This window comes from Bos indicus x Bos taurus, chromosome 20 (assembly GCF_003369695.1).
Source record: "Bos indicus x Bos taurus breed Angus x Brahman F1 hybrid chromosome 20, Bos_hybrid_MaternalHap_v2.0, whole genome shotgun sequence".
Taxonomy (NCBI): Eukaryota; Metazoa; Chordata; class Mammalia; order Artiodactyla; family Bovidae; genus Bos; species Bos indicus x Bos taurus.
This window is the reverse complement of record NC_040095.1, coordinates 39,807,471-39,827,752: the sequence shown is the minus strand read 5'-3', so window position 1 is coordinate 39,827,752 and position 20,282 is coordinate 39,807,471. Positions and strand designations below refer to the sequence as shown.

At 43.8% G+C, this 20,282-nt stretch overlaps 1 protein-coding gene across 1 annotated transcript in view; it reads right to left on the bottom strand.

Moving 5' to 3' along the window:
* Window positions 1-20,282, bottom strand: part of ADAMTS12 (ADAM metallopeptidase with thrombospondin type 1 motif 12) — a 392,745-nt gene that overhangs the window by 237,246 nt on the left and 135,217 nt on the right. The window contains exon 3 of the mRNA XM_027520036.1: window positions 15,595-15,745. Within this exon, the coding sequence (XP_027375837.1) occupies window positions 15,595-15,745 (151 nt within the window). The remainder of the gene's footprint in view (window positions 1-15,594; window positions 15,746-20,282) is intronic.

Sequence of the window (20,282 nt, the reverse complement as noted above, 5' to 3'; positions counted from 1 at the left end):
CTTCTGCCCAATGGCCTCATCAGGAAAGTGCACCTTACCTTCAAGTGGCTGAGAGGCCAGCTGGTGTCCAGCACAGGTCACACAATGGCAGTGATGATGGTACCAATGTCACTAAGGTCAGGAAACCTGCCCTGGAGCTGACCCCATGCCTCTGGCACTCAGAGGCACCCTGGTCACTAGGGATTAGAAATGTTCCATGAGGAAGTCTGGAATCTGATCATGTTTTATTTTTTCCAGGCTATATATAATATGAAAAGTTCTCTAGTGTTGTCTTGGGGGAAGTAGATTTCTTATCATTTTTTTAAACAGGAATGATGATAATAAAGACACCTCAATTAATGTAATCTGCTTTGAAAGCACACCACTCTTTGCATATTTCAGATAACCTCAAAGCAGAAGATCTTGTACTAAGGTTTTGAGGTTTTACCATACTTATGAGGATCTATCCATGTTCTGAATTTTTGTGTTCATGGGCTTCTCATTTATTGAGCACCCACTTTTGTCCCTGGAGATTACAAGCAGGGGAAGAAAGCCTAAGCCCCATGCAGAGAACCACCTTTCCATTCCACCCCACCCCCCGCCCCCCGGAAGTTCATGAAATTGGTGGTGCGGAGGACATTCCAATAATGACACTTGGCTACTGGCGGGTTTTCCAATGATAACCTTGAGGAGCCCTTCACTCCCACATGTTCAATTTCTGAACTCTATCCAGTTAGAACATGACTCAGAGCAGGTCTCTATGCTGAGCCCTCCCTGGGGAGTAACAAAGTAAGCAGTACAGCTTTCCCTGACATGCCTGGAGAGCTCTGCAAAACGGAGAAATCCAGCTTCAAAGGTCTCCAGTGAGGTCTCGGTGGGCTGTCAGCATCTTCCCACAAGTTCAGTCTGCATACTGGTTTGAACGCTTTCTCACTGTGAAAACATCTTGTATCGTGCCTCATGGCATGGGACTAAAAAGCTGATGCCAGCACTATGCATGCCCCTCAATGTCCCAGGAAAGAGATTAAGGCATGACAGAGAGGGAAAAAAGATAGTGTATTAAGTACTGTATTTCAGTACCCCCACTCTCTTGGCTACTAGTCAGAATCCAATGCCACGTGTTCTCCACGCTTTACAGTCTTTTACAAATGGGCACCCGATGTGGGAAGCAGAGGGATAAGAAGACTCCTGAAGATGAGAGGAACTGGGCTCTTGAGGATGATGATCTCACCAGTGGTACTTGTGTGCTCAGTCATGTCCGATTCTTTGTGACCCCATGGACTGTAACCCTCCAGGCTCCTCTGTCCATGGGATTCTTTAGGCAAGAATACTGGAGTAAGTTGTCATTTCCTTCTCCAGGGACTCTCTGTCAAATGTTGGCCAATCGCCTTCCTTCATTCAGGTCCATAAGCCCTCTTCCCAAAGCTTGGGGAAGCTTCCCAAAGCTTATATGTTGGAAGTCAAGATTTTTGAAATTATAAATGTAATTTGGAAAGTAGAATGGTGGTTGCCAGGGGTGGGGGGGCAGGGGTAGAGGAAACAGGGAGCCATTGTTTACTGCAGGTGGAGTTTCAGTTTTGCAAGAGGAAAGAGTTCTAGAAATTGATCACACAACCATATGAATACACATTAACAGTATTGAATTGCATGCTTAAAAACTGTACGATGTGAGGATTAATGTTTTATGTTATTTTGCCACAATTTGATAATAAAGCAATTTGGATCATATGATCTGAGCATCCCTACTAGGGCCTAGGGTAGTACTCTGAAATAAATATGTAGATTCTTCTGCAATAAAATGTACAACAGGTCTCACTGATTAGGATATATGAAAATCATACAGTTTCACATCAATGCAGGGCATTCTGCCAATTAATTGTCAAACTGCCAAATATTCACTAAAAGACTTCAGGGTTTCAGCAGTCCATGGAATTTGGAATGGCATCTCAGGAACTGTGAGTCTATAGCTCCCACTGACCCACCCTACCCCACACCTCAGTACAAAATGTTCATTGTCCACAGTTCACAGATGAGAAGATAGAAACAGGATACAGCAGGAGTAGGAAAACAGCCACTGGCCAAAGGCCTGTTGACTTGTGGAAATGCAAACTTGCCTGGTTCCCCTGCTGAGCCTTCACCCTGACCCTAGGCTAACATGGACACAGACGTGGTCAACAAAACGCTGGGATCTGAAAGAAGTACGTTGAAACTCAAGAGAGATGCCAAAGAATCTATCCCAATATGGTGCTAGTGGCAGGTGTGTGAGATGGAGCCACTGGAGTTTGGACACTGGCCATGACATGCACTCTCACCAGCCCAATTCATGTCCCTCTCAGAGGCAGAAACAGGAGCAGGACAGACCTCCGCCCCATCTCTGGGAACTGTCCTTTGATCTTTTGTTTCTTAGGCCTGAGGTAAGGAACACCTCTGATCAGTAAGCTCTTCTCCCCTTCTCCACAACACTAAGCATTTGCTTTCGACTGGGGCTAGTCCCCGGAAACAGAAAGCATGCAAATTAGAAGTGTCTTTGATTCTCTCAACCTGGCACATCTCCTGCATATTCCTAGGAGAAATGAGGCCAAAGGAGATCTGCAGCCTGACAGAGTTAACGAGAAAAAAATATCTCGTTCTCATCTCTCACATCTGAGGTCAGCCTTGGTTTGGGGATGCTCCATAACTGCAGATCCTGTATCAACCGGTCTTCACTGCAGCAGCTCTGAGTTGATAGCAGACCTGCACTGACCACTGTCTGCCTTCTGCACATTCTCGAGGGCTCCCCAGGAATCACTGCAGATGTCACATCAGAGCGCTGAACAGCCTGACGAGGGATGGTTCTCAGTGTCTCATGCTCACTGTCCCCACTGGCAGAAAGCACCAAAGGGCCAAAGTTTGGGGTTCCAGAGGAGATGGGGAGAAGGGCTCTTGTTGTTCAGTCACTCGGTTGTGTCCGACTCTTTGCAACCCCATGGACTGCAGCATGCCAGGCTTCCCCGTCCTTCACTATCTCCTGGAGTTTGCTCAAACTCCGGAACAGTATGAAATGGGAAGAAGGGCTGACTCCTGAATAAATGCTTCCTGAGGGTGGAGGGACGAAGGGTGGCCTCACAGGTAACAAATCCTCCTGCCCCTTGCTGTGCACCTTCAGCAGCTGGGACCCCTGGGAAGCGTGGCTGCCCTGCTGAGTGTCTGCTGGCAGCACTGGCGCCAGCACTGTTCCTCGCACAACTTCTCAGCAAAGGAAGCCTTTCTGCTCAGGAGCGTGGACTCTCCTTTCTCTGTTAAATTAAACAAAGAGCTCCTCTGTTGACTTAGAGAAAACACTGGGCTTTCAGCATGGAATCTTTAACGAGAATGGAAAGAACTTCCACGAAACCCTGAGTCATCACAGCTGAGCTGTCCTGGCCTCCCGGAGCCAAAAGTGCATGATGGGTGCATTTAAACACACCTGCACATGCACACACACACACTCACACACACATAACTCTGAATGTAGATAAGACATGAGGTCCTCAACTAAGAATAACAGGCCCACTGTATTTGACACCAGTTCACTACATTCAGTCACTCAGTCGTGTCCAACTCTTTGTGACCCCATGGACTGCAGCACGCCAGGCCTCCCTGTCCATCACCAACTCCAGGAGTTTACTCAAACTCATGTCCATTGAGTCAGTAATGCCATCCAACCATCTCATCCTCTGTCGTTCCCTTCTCCTCCTGCCTTTAATCTTTCCCAGCATCAGAGTCTTTTCAAATGAGTCAGTTCTTTGCATATTTGACATCACTTTCATATAAATGGGAGCTTCCCATGTAGCACTAGTGGTAAAGAACCCGCCTGCCAATGCAGGAGATGCAAGAGATTCAGGTTTGATCCGTGGGTCAGGAAGATCCCTGGAGGGGAAAATAGCAACCCACTCCAGTATTCTTGCATGGAGAATCCCATGGACAGAGGAGCCTGGCAGGCTACAGTCCATGGGATCCCAAAAGAGTCAGACATGACTTAGCGACCGAACAACAACAAATATACATGGAGTCTTTTTAACTAGGTACCACATCATGCCCTCACCTCTCTCCTTTCCCAGTATTGGATCTTGGGTCCAGATTCAGTGCTGGGCTGCCACTCCTTCCCTTTGATGTGCTGAATATGATGATGGACCAGAAACACCCACTAACTCATGACCCTGAAGTTCTGCAGCCCCAACTTAAGGCCCCTGAAATGCTGTTCCTGCAGGCCCTGCCAGGTCAGGGGTAGGGTGAAGAAAGGGAGCAGAAGCCTGTGCTGTTTCACACAGGCAGTGTGGGAAGGGGTGAGGGGAATACAGGGGCAGAAGGCCTAGAAGGATAGAGCACTTAGAGCCAGGCCCTAGGGGCACCAGAGAGGTGGGTCAGGACCTTTGCTATTTAAAAATGCTCAACAGTACTAATCGTTAGAGAAATGCAAATTCGAAGCTATAACAAGGTGCTGCTTACAATGAATGGCCATCATTAGAAAGTCTACAAATAACAAATGCTGGCAAGGGTGTGGAACCCTCCTACACCTTTGGTGGGAATGTAAACTGGTGCACCTACTATAGAGAACAATACGGAGGTTCCTCAAAAAACTAAAAACAGAGCTACCACATAACCCAGGAATCCCACTCCTGAGTATATAACTGAACAAAACTGTAATTCAAAAAGATACACGCATGCTTATATTCACAGCAGAACTATTACTACAATAACCAAAACATGGAAACAAGGTAAATGCCCATCAATAGATGAATAGATTAAGACAATGTAGTGCTTACACACAACGGAATATTATTCAGCCATAAAAAGAATGAAATAATGCCATCTGCAGCAACATGGACGGACCTGGAGATTATAAAGCTAAGTGAGGTAGGTCAGAAAGACAAAGAAAAATACTATATGATATCACTTTATATAAAATCTAAAATATGATACAAATGAACAAATGATACAAAAGAGAAACAGACTCACAGACATAGAAAACAGACTTGTGGTTACCAAGTGGGGGAGGTGGGGGGAAGGTGGAGATTAGCAGGTACAAACTATTATATATAGAATGGAGAAGCCAGAAGGCCCTACAGTACTGAACGGGAAACTATATTCAATATCGTATGGTGAGCCACAATGGAGTAGAAAATAAAAAAGAATGTATGGATTTGGTAAAGAAAGATTGATAACATTTGATTCAAAATTTTAACAGTGCCTCTATATTTTTTCTTAAAAAGATAACAAGAGCATGAAAAACTTATTTCTGCTTCTTAACTCAAATAAAGCTCAACAAATTTTATAGCAGAAAAAATAAATCAATAAATAAGAAAAAAGAATGTATGTGTGTGTTCTTGCCTAGAGAATCCCAGGGATGGGGGAGCCTGGTGGGCTGCCGTCTATGGGGTCACACAGAGTCAGACATGACTGAAGTGACTTAGCAGTAGCAGCAGCACAGTAGAAAAAAGTGGCTTCCCTGGTGGCTCAGTCAGTAAAGAATCCACCCACAATGCAGAGGAACTGAGTTCTATGCCTAGGTCAAGAAGATCCCCTGGAGAAGGAAATGGTAACTCATTCCTGTATTTTCTTGCCTGGGAAATTCCATAGATAGAGGAGCCTGGAAGGCTAGTCTGTGGGGTCGCAAAAGTCTGACACGACTCAGTGACTAAACCACCACCACAGTAGAGATTAACACAACACTGTAAATCAACTATACTTCAATAAAGTGTATATATATATATATATATATATATACACACACACACACACACACACACACATATACAGGGGGGAAAGATCTTCACTGTTTAAGTGTGAGACACCAGTGTGTGCAAACCTCATGTCATGTTAACCCATACTGGTTTGAATGAAGAATGTCAACTTTGTTCCTTAATACTCCAAGATAGAAGCAGAAACATACTTATGACATATGAGAGTTAAAAGAATCTTCTAAGATCTTCCAACCCCTTCATCTTACTGATGAGGAAATGGAGGCCAGGGCTCCTATAACTAATCTAAGTTACAGAAGGACCAGGTGTCACAAAACCTGATTCTCTCAACTCCAGTCCACTTCTAAGTTCTACTGTGGAAAGAGAAAAATGTAAATCTCCTTTGCCTGTATACATGCTATGCTAATTCACTTTAGTCATGTCCGACTCTTTGTGACGCTATGAACTGTAGCCCGTCAGGCTCCTCTGTTCGTGGGGATTCTCCAGGCAAGAATACTGGAGTGGATCGCCATGCCCTCCTCCAGGGAATCTTCTGGACCCAGGGATCAAACCCATGTCTCTTACATCTCCTGTACTGGCAGGTGGGTTCTTTACCAGTAGCTCCACCTGGGAAGCCCTGCCTGTAAATGAGCAAAACTAAAAATAATGCTTCATAATAATTGCTTTCTACCTCTGGCTAACTGTGCAGTATCTCAAGCATGTCATTAACATGTGTCAGATTCACTTTAATCTTTTGCAAGCCAAGCAATTCTAAATTCAGGTCCAGCTATACTTTTTGTAGAGTGCAGAACAAAATGAAAACACAGGGCCCAGGCCAGGGGCAGGGAAACCAATCTTTCCTTCCCACAGCCCATCATCCCAACTCACAGCAGAAGGGCGACCCCCCAGGAATTGCAAATACCACGCCAAGATATATTCAGTACCTGAATGGGAGGTGGTGGAGCAGTCCCTCTCCAAGCAACCAGCTGATGGAGAGGAGCACTGTCACCTCACCTCAAGACACTGCGGGATGCACATACCATCCTGAACCTCCTGAGTGTGCGCCCAGGCTCCTGCTGGGGAGCACAGGGCAGCCAGAGAACACATCCTTCTCCCACCCCAGTGCAACCTAGTAATTGCCTTGGTAGGGTCACACTAGAAGACGTGTCAGAGTGCAAAGCAGGAGGCCAGGAGGACTTACTTCAATTTAATTACCTCTTTAAGGATTCTATCTCCAACTACAGTCACATTCTGAGATACTAAGGGTTAGACGTTCTAACCTTCGACATATGAGTTGTTGTTGTTCAGTCATTTAGTGGTGTCCAACTCTTTCCAATCCCATGGACTATAGCATGCCAGGCTTCCCTGTCCATCACCAACTCCTGAACTTGCTCAGATTCATGTCCATTGAGTCAGTGATACTATCCAACCATCTCATCCTCTATTGTCCTTTTCTCCTCCTGTCTTCAATCTTTCCCAGCATTAGGGTCTTTTCCAAAGGGCCAGTTCTTCACATCAGGTGACCAAAATATTGGAGCCTGAGCATCAGTCCCTCCAATGAATACTCAGGATTGATTTCCTTTAAGATTGACTGGTTGGATCTCCTTGCAGTCCAAGGGACTCTCAAGAGCCTTCTCCAACACCACAGTTCAAAAGCATCAATTCTTTGGTGCTCAGTCTTCTTTAAACATAAGCGTTGGGGGACACAATTCAATCAATGATGGATGCTGACCCTCAAAAGTTGGATATTCTGTAGAAGTGATCTCAGGGAAAACAGTTCACTAAGAATCTATACCCAGACTATGGCTTCTCTCGGAAAGGCCTTCTCTAACCCCCCTGATCAATCAAGTTCCTCTTCTAGATATTCTTACAGCCTCAATGCTCATACACATTACTTTTATAATTTTTAAGTTCTCCTCCCACTAAATTATATAAGTTTGTGAGGGCAGAGTCCAACTATGAACGTTAAGAACTTTGTCCCTTAGTATCTGGTCAACAGGAAGCAACAAATAAAAATTTTCTAACTGAAGGAAGGCCAATCAATGACATACAAACCAATGGAAATAAACACTGGAACCTTCTAATCTTTGGCTTACTGACCCAGGAGACACCCTGGGGACACACTTCTTGAGACTTTGGAGGAGAAAATTGGGAACATAAAGTGCATTTATCATTTTCTCAAATATTTAATTTAAAATCTAACAAGTAAACTTCCTTCTCCATAACAAATTTGTGGCTATTTAACAAGACTCCCAGCTGCTGCACAGAAATGGGACTGACTGAGTGTATGTGTCTGGAGAGGGAGAATGTTTGTTATCCCAAAGGCTGGCATTAATCAAGCTATGGGACAAACATATAGTTAATATTAATCACCAAAAGAACACATCTGCCTTGCCTCAGTGACTTGGAGCACTCCTGGAATGCTGAGACCCCTAGCACAGGTAAGATGCATGTCCTGCTCACACCTGCAGGACCCCATTGGAAACACACATCATGCCTTCATTCAGTGGACAAACGTTTATCAAACAAACAACTATGCATCAGACATTGGCCTTGGATACAAGTATCTCTGACACTTGGGATGCAAAGATGAGTCTCATGGTGAAAACAGAATACAAGTTCACCAGAACAATCATGAATGAAGCTGTGACTCACTCATTTATTTACTCACTCATTCATTCAACATTTACCAGGTGCTTACTATGACAGGCTCTGTCCAAGGCAGTGGGGATTCAGCAGAGTTCAAAAGCGAGGAAATATTTGCTCTCATGGAACTCACATTCTTGTTTTGGGAGAGATAGATAATAAATAGGTAGAATAACATCAGATGATGATAAGTGCTATGAAAATAAATAAAGCAGGAGAAATGGTTTACAAAGTGAGAGAGAGAAAGCTATCTTACTTAGTGGTCAAGGAAGGCTTCCTTGATTGGGTGATTTTGAGCAGAGACCTGACTAGTTTGAAAGAATGAGCCATGAAAAGATCTTATGGAGGTGTATTGCAGGCAGAGGGAATATTGAGTGCAAAGGCCCTGGTGTGAGTCTACATCCAGGAATGCCTAGCAGGCAGGGAAGGAGGGGCAGAGCTGTAGGAAGGCATATAGATGGCAACCAGAGGCCACAGTAAGATGTAGAGTGAGCTCAGGAAATGGACCCATCAGTCCTACATGGAGGGGAGAGGCCTCATAAGGAAGGAGCATTTGAAATGAGACTGAAACAACGCCAGCGGTTTGCTTAGTGGACCAGCTGAGAATTCACCTTCCCACTCTCAGCAGGAAGCTGGAAGCCATGCATGCTCGAGGTTCAAAGACCAGCACTCGGCTGCAGATGATGACCTGGTCCTCTCTGACCCACTCATCTCCCAAAGCATCTGCTCTTCTTTACCTCTACTGAGAAGGCACGCCTGAACATCGCTAGCTGATGGCTCTCTCAGGCCTCCATCTCCACATTCCTGCCAGGATCACCGTTATGTTCACCATCACACCCCCAGATCTAGAACTGTACCTGGCACCAGGTAGGAGCTTGTTAAGTAAATAAACATCTCTTGCTTTTTCTTATCTATCTTTCCATCCTCTTTTTTTTCTTTTTTCCAAAACAAGAATTCAAAGTAGCTGCTTTCAGCTACAGCCTCAGGCCACATCTTCGTCTTGCCTTTTCCTCTTCAACAGCAAGGTATTGGAGTATCCACTGAACTCCTTCAGGAAGGCATGGGTATTCTCATGGGTTAAACTGGCTCCACAGAGGTGAAAATACAAGTATCCAGTCAGCTGCCAGATGCAGCACAGATGGTCAGTAAATTCAATACTTTTGAAGTTCAACATTTCTGAGTTCCTACCCTGGCCAGGAAGTCTGCCAAATCTTGGGGACACACCTGTGAATGAGCAGACCTGATTTTCATCCTTGTTGAGCTTATTGCCTAGAGAAGGACACAGACAGACGTGCATTATATGATAAAGCCCGTGGCAGGGCAAGTAGCTGGAGATAACAGTCACAGGAGAGACACCTACCACAGCAGAACCTAACACTGATCTTTTGGCAGTGAAGAAGGTTTTCTAAAGGAAGCCGTGTATGAGTCCTAGAGATAAATACTTCTGAACCAGTAAGGCACTGGGGAGAACGTGTTTCTGAAGAAGGGCTCTAAGTGCAACGGCTTAGGCAGTGAAAAGCAAAGCTTCTTGGAGATAAACAGTCGTTCAGGATGGCACAGACTATATTTGGAATGACAAGAGATGAAACTGGAGAAACAGGTAAAAGTCACACAGAGAAGGAGATCCTAAAACTCACTTAACAGCTGGGTCTCTATCCTGAGGGCACGCTGGCAGGCTTTTAACGGGGGAAAGAGATGAGCTGATTTGCTTTAGAAATATTTCTCTGGCTTCTAATGGGTGAGATCAAGGGTGGGGAGACTTCAGTGATCCAAGTGAAAGCTTACGATGCTGAAGGCAGACATATTTAGAAAACTATTTAGGTAGCAGAAATGACAAGACTTGGCAATGTATGTTGATTGAAGGCTTGAATCAAAGAAGAAAACCCAGGAGTTTGTTTGCCACACAGAGCTTTGAAGCTAGAGATTGAGTTGTTCATTTTTTAGGGACAGTATCACGGTCCTGCAAGGGTCACTGATGGCTCCAGCTGTGAGGATACCAGAGTGGGATGCAGCGAGGAGACAGCCCTCCCCATCTCTGCAGGCAGCAGGAGGGAGCCAGAGGTGGGTCAGAACAGGATAAATCTCCTCCCAGCCTCACTGAAGGTACATGGAAACACAAGGACGACCAAGGGCAAAGCTAGGGGCCACTTCTCATCAAGATACCTTGTGTGTGTGTTTCCCTACAGAGTTGTGTGAAGGGAAGAAGAGTTTAATAGCTAACTACTCACCTAACATTTCTTCTGTGATCTGAATGAGGAGGTCCAAAGGGGAGGAGATATGTATATATGTACTGCTGATCATTTCACTGTACAGTAAAAACTAACATAACATTGTAAAGCAACTATACTCCAATAAAAATTATTTTTTAAAAGGGAATAGGATTTCTAAGGAAAAAAAAAAAAAAACTTCTTGCTGTATGAGAGAATCACCTTTTAGCTGAAAGTGATCCTTTGCTCTTATTGATCCAAATCCCCTTTCCAGCCTAGAATGCACTCCCCAGTGTCCTTTGCCTTCCAAATTCTACCCCAACTTCAGCACAGTCCCACTCACTCTGACAACATATGCCCAGCACAGAGCACCTGGAGGAGATTAAATGAACAGATGCCATGCTTCCTAGGGAAGCTGTTTCCTGTTTGGGGAATGGGAATGTATGGACCTGAAATGAGTCAAAAAATTGTCAAGTGCTGAGAAAATGCAAAGAAAGAAACTACCATGGTGAGGTCTGGCTAAAGAACAAGGGCTTTTGCCTGGATAAATAAGTATCTCATCACTACAGAGAAACATTCCTAAGGTGCTGCTGCTGCTGCTGCTAAGTCGCTTCAGTCGTGTCCGACTCTGTGCAACCCCATAGATGGCAGCCCACCAGGCTCCACCGTCCCTGGGATTCTCCAGGCAAGAACACTGGAGTGGGTTGCCATTTCCTTCTCCAATGCGTGAAAGTAAAAAGTGAAAGCGAAGTCACTCAGTCGTGTCAGACTCTTCGTGACCCCATAGACTGCAGCCCACCAGGCTCCTCCATCCATGGGATTCTCCAGGCAAGAGTACTGGAGTGGGGTGCCATCGCCTTCTCCTTCTTAAGGTGCTAGTGCTCTGAATTCCTACAGTCTTGGTCTTGGATTTTACTAAGCAAACAAAACTAAGCAGGTTCCCATTTTACTTTCCCGGAGAAGTATTTCCCCAAGTTCTTTCCAATAACTTTTTCATTCCTCTCGCTGGTAAAAGCTAGAAGCGCTTTGCCAATCCTCCTGCCAGTCATGAAAGACAGGTCATCAAAAATAAACATCACTTCACTAAAAGAAAAAACTATTGAATAACAATTAAAAATTTAACTACCTCATAGCAAGGCAAAGCATGGATCACTGTAGAGTAGCTATAATCATATGGCAATCAGGAATTCAAGAAATTCAAGATAAGCCTCAGGCAGGTTGTACCAAGAAAGTGTGCCGTTAGCCAAGGAAAATTAACAGTGTGTTTTAGACTCAACAGAAAATATGGTGATTGCTTAGATCTTCAACTCACTGAATTTCCATTAAATCAGAACAAAACTATAAACAATACCCCCAAAACACACAATATCAGATTAGTGATCTGATATGCTAATGCTAATGAGCAATTGTTAATGCTATTATAAAACATTTAACATTTTTACAGACTACTTAGAAAGGAACTTAAGTGAAGTGAGCGAAAGTGAAGTCGCTCAGTTGTGTCCAACTCTTTGCGACCCCGTGGACTATAGCCCAGCAGGCTCCTCCGTCCATGGGATTCACCAGGCAAAAGTACTGGAGTGGGTTGCCATTTCCTTCTCCAGGGGATCTTCCAGACCCAGGGAGCGAACCCAGGTCTCCCACATTGCAGGCAGAGGCTTTAACCTCTAAGCCACCAGGGCAGACCCCAGAAAGGAACTTAGTCATTTCCAAATGACTTAGATGAGAAATCCACCCAGGACTTCAATATGGCGGACTAGATATTCCAAAACAACTCTCCCAGTATTAAGTCCCTAACAAAGCTTACAGCATTTAAAATCTAGGCCAAAAAAATCCTCGGAAGTCATAAATCAAAAAGAAGTCAGCAGAAATTCAGGAGAAAGGTAAAAGATGCAGTGTGATGATCTTTTTTGTGTCAACTCACCTTGGCTACAGTCTTATTTATTCAGACAAACACTAATCTGGGTGTTACTGTGAAGTCATTTTGCTGTTGGTTAGTTGCCAAGTTATGTCCAACTCTTTGTGACCCCATAGACTGTGGCCACTAGGCTCCTCTGTTCATGGGATTTCCCAGTAAGAATACTGGAGTAGGTTGCCACTTCCTTCTCCAGGGGATCTTTGTGACCCAGGGATCAAACCAGGGTCTCCTGCATTAGCAGGCAGATTCTTTACAGCTGAACCATGTGGGAAGACTGAAGGCATTTTGTAACTGTAATTGAAGTCCATAATCAACTGAATTTAACATTATTCTTGATAATCTAGGAGGCCGGATTCAATCAGTCAAATACCTTAAAGGCAGAGCTGAGACTTCCCAAATGAAGAAATTCGGCCCACGGACAGGTACTTCAGCCTATGGATGAGAGAGGCAGCCTGCCCCTCCTGCCCATTGATTCTGGATTTGCCTAGCCGGCCCCCCAATACCATGTAGACAACTTCTTGCAAGAAACCTCTTAATAGATACTTGCTATTGGTTCTGCTTCCCTGGTTGACCCCTGATTGGTGCACGGAGCTCACTGCTGCCCCACTATTTCTGCTCTGGAAAGAAGAGGCAAGTTTAGGACCCACCTTGGTGAAAAGCCAGATCAGGAGCAATTAAGTGAAAAAGTGAACCCAGAAACAAAGAAACAAGTAAGCAAACCTAAACTTGGCTCTCTGGGCTTCAACTCTGAGTAGAGGGCGGGAAACTTCTCCTGGAGTATCTACAGCCACAAACCATAGATTTGGGACCCGACTTCACAACAGAATATGTGTAACTTCACCAGTAAGCGGAGAAAGATACCATTCCACATTCCCCAGACTGGCAAAATTTATAAATGAGAATATCAAGTGTTAGACAGAATATGTAACAGTGGGAACTGCTATATTCACTGCTCCTGAACAACTCTGAAAAGCAATTTTACATCTGGCAAAGTCACAGATGTATATATCCTATGAGACATTGCTTTCATTCCATACTAGTTACATGCCCTGGAAAACCCTATGAGCCTGTGTTCTTAAAAAACATGTACAAGATGATCTGTGCAATATAAGGTATAATAGCCCCAAACTGGAAACAGTTCAGATCCACTCACAGAAGACCAGTCCAAGTGAAAGTCACATAATGGGAGTGTCTACAACAGAAAAAAAGGAATTACAGCTACACGTCCTGGCATAAACAATGTGGAGGAACAAAAAGTCCCATGCACACATTCAGATTTCATTTCCTTTCATGATCTTACCACGTATTCTAAAGATAAAATCTGGACTGGATCTCCTAAATCCAGGCTGATGCTCTTAAGACCAAGGTCTAATTCTACTCACAACTGTACCCACAGAATCTTGCAGAGCACCAGACATAAAGTGCTGGTACCCGACAGACACCCAACGGATTCTTGTTGGTTGAATGAATAGTTTCTGACCACAAAAACACATGCCAGGAACTAGACCCTGTGTTTCCAGCCTAGCGTCCTGATGTATGAAATCCCAAAACCTGACTTTACTTCTTTGGACCCCTTTCTGCCATAGTTGACCCTGCAGCTGTTGTCATCTAACCTGACTCCACTTACACAGCTTCCAAAAACCAGACTCCCCCCAGATACTTCCATCTAAGCTCCACTCAAGTCCCAGTATGATATGTTCCCACCAAAAATCCAAAGAGAAGGGAGCTTGTCAATTTCAATAAAATGAGGCTTTGAAATTTGCTCTAGATTTAATTCCAGCAATCTGTATTTTCTCATCATTTAACATGGAATCCAGAAAGTTGAACAAGAACTTTGACAGGGCTCAGGAAATATAATGCTTAGAAGAGCAAACAAAACTGGTTAAGAAATTTTAGTTCAAACTGATCAAATTGACAACAAAATAACATCACATTAAAGGTCTGGGTTGATTTCATCGGGCCATATTAAAAGACACTGTGAAATTCCCGAGTACCTTTCTATTCGGGAAATAAACGTAAATGAAGGGACACATTTTAGGGGAAATGATTCACTTTCTCTCCTGAAGTCCTAGAGTACTTTTAAACTCCATCTTTTTATTCAATACCAGGGGTGTTCCTGCTTTGAACATTACAAAGATAGAATGTTTTCCACAAGGAAAGGTGATCTTTCTCGATATAATCACAGTAATTCCATCTGGCAGCACCGATCTCCCTAAGCACAAGGTATACCTTAATGTGGGTTAATGACATGGCTAGTGTCAGTGAATTCCAGTGTAACACGGTACAGGAACACTGCAATTACCTGGCTCAGAGAGACCAGCACATTCCAATATGCCAAGATTTTAAAATTCCAAATGTCAAGTATACTTTAAAAATAATTGCCGGCACATTAACTTATTCTGCAGTCACTAGCTATCACGTAAATACTGCATTTCACTTACTGTCTTAGGAAAGAGATAGTCACAAAGAACTGACACCTCCTCCACATCTATAAGCCTCACATTTTTCTTTTTATCAGTGTTATGTGGACTGGATGCACTCTAGATTCATCTATGTGGCTACAAGTCACTCTTCATTTCATTTTAATGATTTACTGAATTTCTACTTTGCATCTATACTATGTTACATACTGTTTGGGGAGGGAGTTCCTACACTAATGAAGCTGTGCAAATAGTTGATGGAACAAGATTTATATTCAAGGAAGACCTCAGCCTAAAGAACCTTAGCTGAATTCATCATCTGATAACATGTTGGTATTTTTTCAGTTTCTCTTCACATATCATTATCAGCATCATCAAATATTTAGCTGTCTAGTAATATTCCACATTAATGTATTATAGCATTTCTGATACTGAAAAGCACTGTCTCTAAACTATCTTCCTCTAAGGAATTAAAAAGACTTAAAAAAATTCAGCATTACTAATCCCATATAAATATCATCAACCAATGTGGCAAGGATGTAGGAGATTCCTTTCCCTTTTCCTGTTAAGAATACAGACTTGAGTACAGAGAAGTGAAATGTATAACAGTACATATTTTCTGGCCACAGAGTGGGGAAGAGAAAACAGATTTGAATAATAACAGGTCTCATAAAAAAAAATAGAGCAAAACAAACTCCCCCATCCAGTGAGGAGATTAAGTACAATACCCTTTAATCCACAGGTTGGGTCCTTCATCTCTGGGACGCCTCGCCTCTGCCTCCTGTATACGACGTGTGGGTGGTACTCTCCCTCAGCCAGTGGATGGTTTTTGACAGGCTCAATGAAAAAGTCTCCATGTGGTAGATGGAAAAATCCAGTCTGTAAATACATGCAAGACAAAGGTTTTATTTGAATCCATTCTTTATCTGGACAAAGAAAATTCATAAAGTGAAAATTATATAGATTAGGATGACCTCTGAAACTCAAAAGACTTTCATAGTCTGCCATTTGGTCTCCCAGAAGAGTGACATGTAAATAATTCAGTGAAATGTCTTCATAGTCATAGTTATTAAATGCTTGGGGGTCATGAGCTCTTTGAGGCACTAATGAAAAAAAAGTGTACATATACACACATATCCAAAAGTAGCAAACAATTTTTCAGGTTTGTGGATTGCCTCTATCCCTCAAACCCATTGCTGGTTAATCTCAAATTAGGAACAGGGCTTCCTGGGTGCCCTGTTATAGGACTTGTGGATCACAGTTCATGGACGTTTTTGGGAAACATTTATCTGTATGTGGGTAGCTCAGCTACATGCTCACATGTGGTTTCATCTTGTTTATTTCGTTTTGACTGCACTAAGTCTTCACTGCTGTGTGCCAGCCCTCTCTAGTCAGGATGAGCAGAGGCTACTTTCTAATTGCAGTATGCAGGCTTCTCATTGCTGTGGCTTCTTTTGTTGCAGAGCATATGCTCTAGAGTGTAAGGGCTTCAGTAGTTGTGGAGTATGGTCTCTAGGGCTCAGGCTCAATAGCTGTGGTGCACAAGATTAGTTGCCCCATGGCATGTGGAATCTTCCCAGACCAGGGAGCTAACTCATGTCCCCAGCACTGGCAGGTAGATTCTCAACCACTGGACCACCAGGAAAGTCCCATGGTGGTTTGGCTTGAAGTGTTTAATGCCATTCTACTCTCAAGGAAACAAAGAAATATAATACTGATCTGAGACTTGAGTTTCCAGGAGTCTAAAGCAGACACTCTAATCTCACAGACAGGGGAATTAGCAATAAGTTGGGAAATGATGGGCAACAAGTAACTCTTTCTGGAGGTCAGGTCTAGAAGAAGGATGGTATAGCCGATAACTCTGTCTTCTCTTTGTGAAAGTTTCTGAGTGCCCATTTAAGACATTTAGAAGCTGCTTTGCCAGTGACCTCCTATGACAGACTTAACTCTCAGGATCTGAATCCTACGTTGATGAAAAAGATGGCTTGCCCCAGACACCCTGTTTGCAGCATCACACTGGAGTGACCAAGAGCTCAGACTTTGGAATTAGCCTGTGTTCACATTCCAGCTCCTCCAGTTTTTAGCTCTGTGATGTGGGACAAATGACTTGCTCAGTTTGAGCTTTCTCAACTGAAAAATGAGGATAATCAAGGGATGCTGTGAAGCTTAAATGAGTTAATATATGCAAAGCTCCTAGAAAAGGGTGTGGCCTACAGTCTTATTTGTTATTAGACTCTTTCCAGATGTCAGGTTTCATGTCTTTTCATTGTCTTAGGGTCTCTAGAGTCAATATAACAGTTTAGTGAATATTGTTTACAAAAATAAACCTGGAAAGTTTGAGGTTAGGAAAACTGTGAACAGGTCCAAAAGTTCAAGGTCACTCGTCACATCTCAGCAAGCCAGGGCTGCTCTGCTCCGTAGGTGAGTCTGAAGATGAGCTGAGTACACCCCCTGCCCTCACCCCAGGCTAGGAAGCAAAAGGGGCTCCATGAAGGGAAATGCTGTCTGTTGAACAGGCTTTGACTCTGGGGTCTTTCCAAAACGGTGCCACACTGTTGCTGCTGTTCAGTCACTAAATCGTGTCTGACTCTTTGTGACCCCACGGACTGCAGCACACCAGCCTCGCTTGTCCTTCACTATCTTGCAGACTTTACTCAAACTCATGTCCACCGAGTCAGTGATGCCATCCAACCGTCTCATCTTCCATCACCCGCTTCTCCTCCTCCCTTCAACCTTTCCCAGCATCAGGGACTTTTCCAATGAGTCGACTCTTCATATAGTAATATAACCAGATCTGAATATACACCTCACACCTTCTTATTTTGATTACTGACTTTTAAGTATCTTCGATAATAAGGAGATTAGAAAAAAAAATTACTGAAAGTCATAAGAATAGCTGTGTGACCTTGAATAGGTCACTCAACCTGTAAAATGCAGATAATGCCTACCACCTCACAGGGCTGTCAGGAGGAGCAAATGAACTGAGGCTTATCAAAGTGCCATGCAAACAGCTTTACAAATGCAGTGATAATATTTTAGCTATCGACACCAATAGCTGACATCTGACTTCAAATTTGCTCACATCTGCTAACCGTTTTTTTTTCTCAGCATCTTTCTTTGAGAAAAAAAAACCTCTGGGACAAGAAGCATTGACAAGGTCCAGACTGTAAAGTAGCTAGAAACAGAGTCATGTAGGGCTGAGATTCAGTTTTATTTCTACTCGGAGACAAAGACCAGGGACATAAACAGACAGTGGACCTCTTGCATATGGAGCTCATTTGTTCCACGGAACTTAAATGAAGGCAAGGACTCCTCAGGCACCGCTGGTGTGCAGTCCCTTTGTGCAACTTCCATCAGTCTAATACTAAAGTCTTTGAAGAAAAAAAAAGTAACACCAACAAGAAGGATGAACTGGTATTTCTCCAGCCTCAAATTTTGGACCCAGGTGGTGCAGAAGAAACACATGGGACTCCAGTTGAGAACACAATAACTGTTTTATGGGCAACACGAATGAGGGTGCCCAAAAGTCAAATGAGCATTTTCTTAACTGCTTCCTCCATTTGCATTTTTACACAAGGCCAGTTTTGCCAGCAGACACCTGGAAATCAGCTACCTCTCCATCCTAAATACTTCTCAGAAGCTGGACAGAGCCCAAGGAAAGCTGGGTGACTCATCAGCTGGAGGGGAGGCAGGACATCTGCTCATAGGAAGTGGGGGTGCTGGCCTCAGGACCCCATGTGTATTGCAGAGAGAGGATGGACAGGAGAGGAGATGAAGAGATACTGCTGGTTCCAAGAGGGTGAGGTGAGAAGATTTCCCGGCTGAGCTCTGCATCTCCTTCTCCCGCAACATATAAACACAGAGCTTTGTACACCTGGTACCCAAGGGGCCACAGTTCACTGGTCTCTTCTTGTCTAACCAGAGCTGGGTCATGCTGGAAAATCATACACCCTTTGCATTCCACTAGAAGTGAGGACTGGCTCCATGCTCTCCCTGAAGCTAACTGCCCAAGAGGGCCACCTTCTTCTGTTGCCAGCTCTGGATCTGAATCAGAGAAGGCGCTCTACATTCCACTCTCCTTTATATACTGCTTACCTCTTGCATCTTTTTTCAAAACCTTTTTATTTTATATTGCAGTAGAGCTGATTAACAATGTCGTGATAGTTTCAGGTGGACAGCAAAGGGACTCAGCCATACATGTATCTGTTCTCCCCCAAGGTCTTCCCAGGCGGCTCAGATGGTAAAGAATCTGCCCACCAATGCAGGAGACGTGGGTCCGGAAGATTCCCTGGAGAAGGAAATGCAACCCACTCCAGTATTTTTGCCTGGAGAATCCCATAGACAGAGGGATTGGGATCCTGATGGACAGATCCCAGGACAGATCCTGATGGGCTACATTTATGGGGTCACAAAAGAGTTGGACACAACTTAGTGACTAAACAAACAAAAAATTCTCCCCCAAACTCCTCTCCCATCCAGGCTGCCAGATAACATTAGGCAGTTTCCTGTGCTAAATAGTTAGGTTCTTGTTGGTTATCCATGTTAAATATATCAGTGTGTATGTGTCACTTCTCATATCTTTGAAGGAGACCAAGAATGGACCTGAAGAAAAACTATCCAGTTCTCTGGGGAATTCTCAGATTCCTGAAAGAACCAGGGCAGGATGAGCCCTTGGCAGAAGCCCAAAGAACACAAGTTTGCCCTTTCACCTCCGTTCAGCTCCGTCATCTCTTTCTCCTCTCAGCATCCCAGCATGCCGCTCAGTGTCTTTTGGAAATAAACTCACCTCATTGTTCTAAGTTATAAATACCTGAGAATGCTTCCTGAGGCTCTCTTATAAGAATTATTCTAAATAAACTTTATTTCAAAGCACTATAAACCTGCAGAAAAATATACAAGTTATAACTGCAAAGTGCCATAAAACTTTCACAGAAGAAACACCTAAATTCAGGAAGAGAAGCTTTCCAGTAGCAAGAAACTACGTGCTTCGCTTCTCACTCAATATCACCCCCAGGGGTAACCTTATTCTAATTTCTAACACTAATACATTCATTTTAAATCTTTCCTTAATTCTTTACAGGAAGGGTCACTTGATACAAAAAGTAATGTCTACTCCATGAGTGCTAAGTCACTTGTCATGTCCGACTCTTTGTGACCCCCTGGACTGTAGCCCAACAGGCTTCTCTGTCCACGGGATTCTCCAGGCAAGAATACTGGAGTGGGTTCCCATGCTCTCCTCCAGGGGATCTTCCCCATCCAAGGATCAAACCTATGTCTCTCATGTCTCCTGCATTGGCAGGTGGGTTCTTTACCACTAATGCCACCTGGGAAGCCCTAATAATGTCTACTAGTTCATTTCAAATGTTAGAGACTGGCTGGTGAAAGAAATTTAAGGCAAGGAGATGTCTTGCTACTG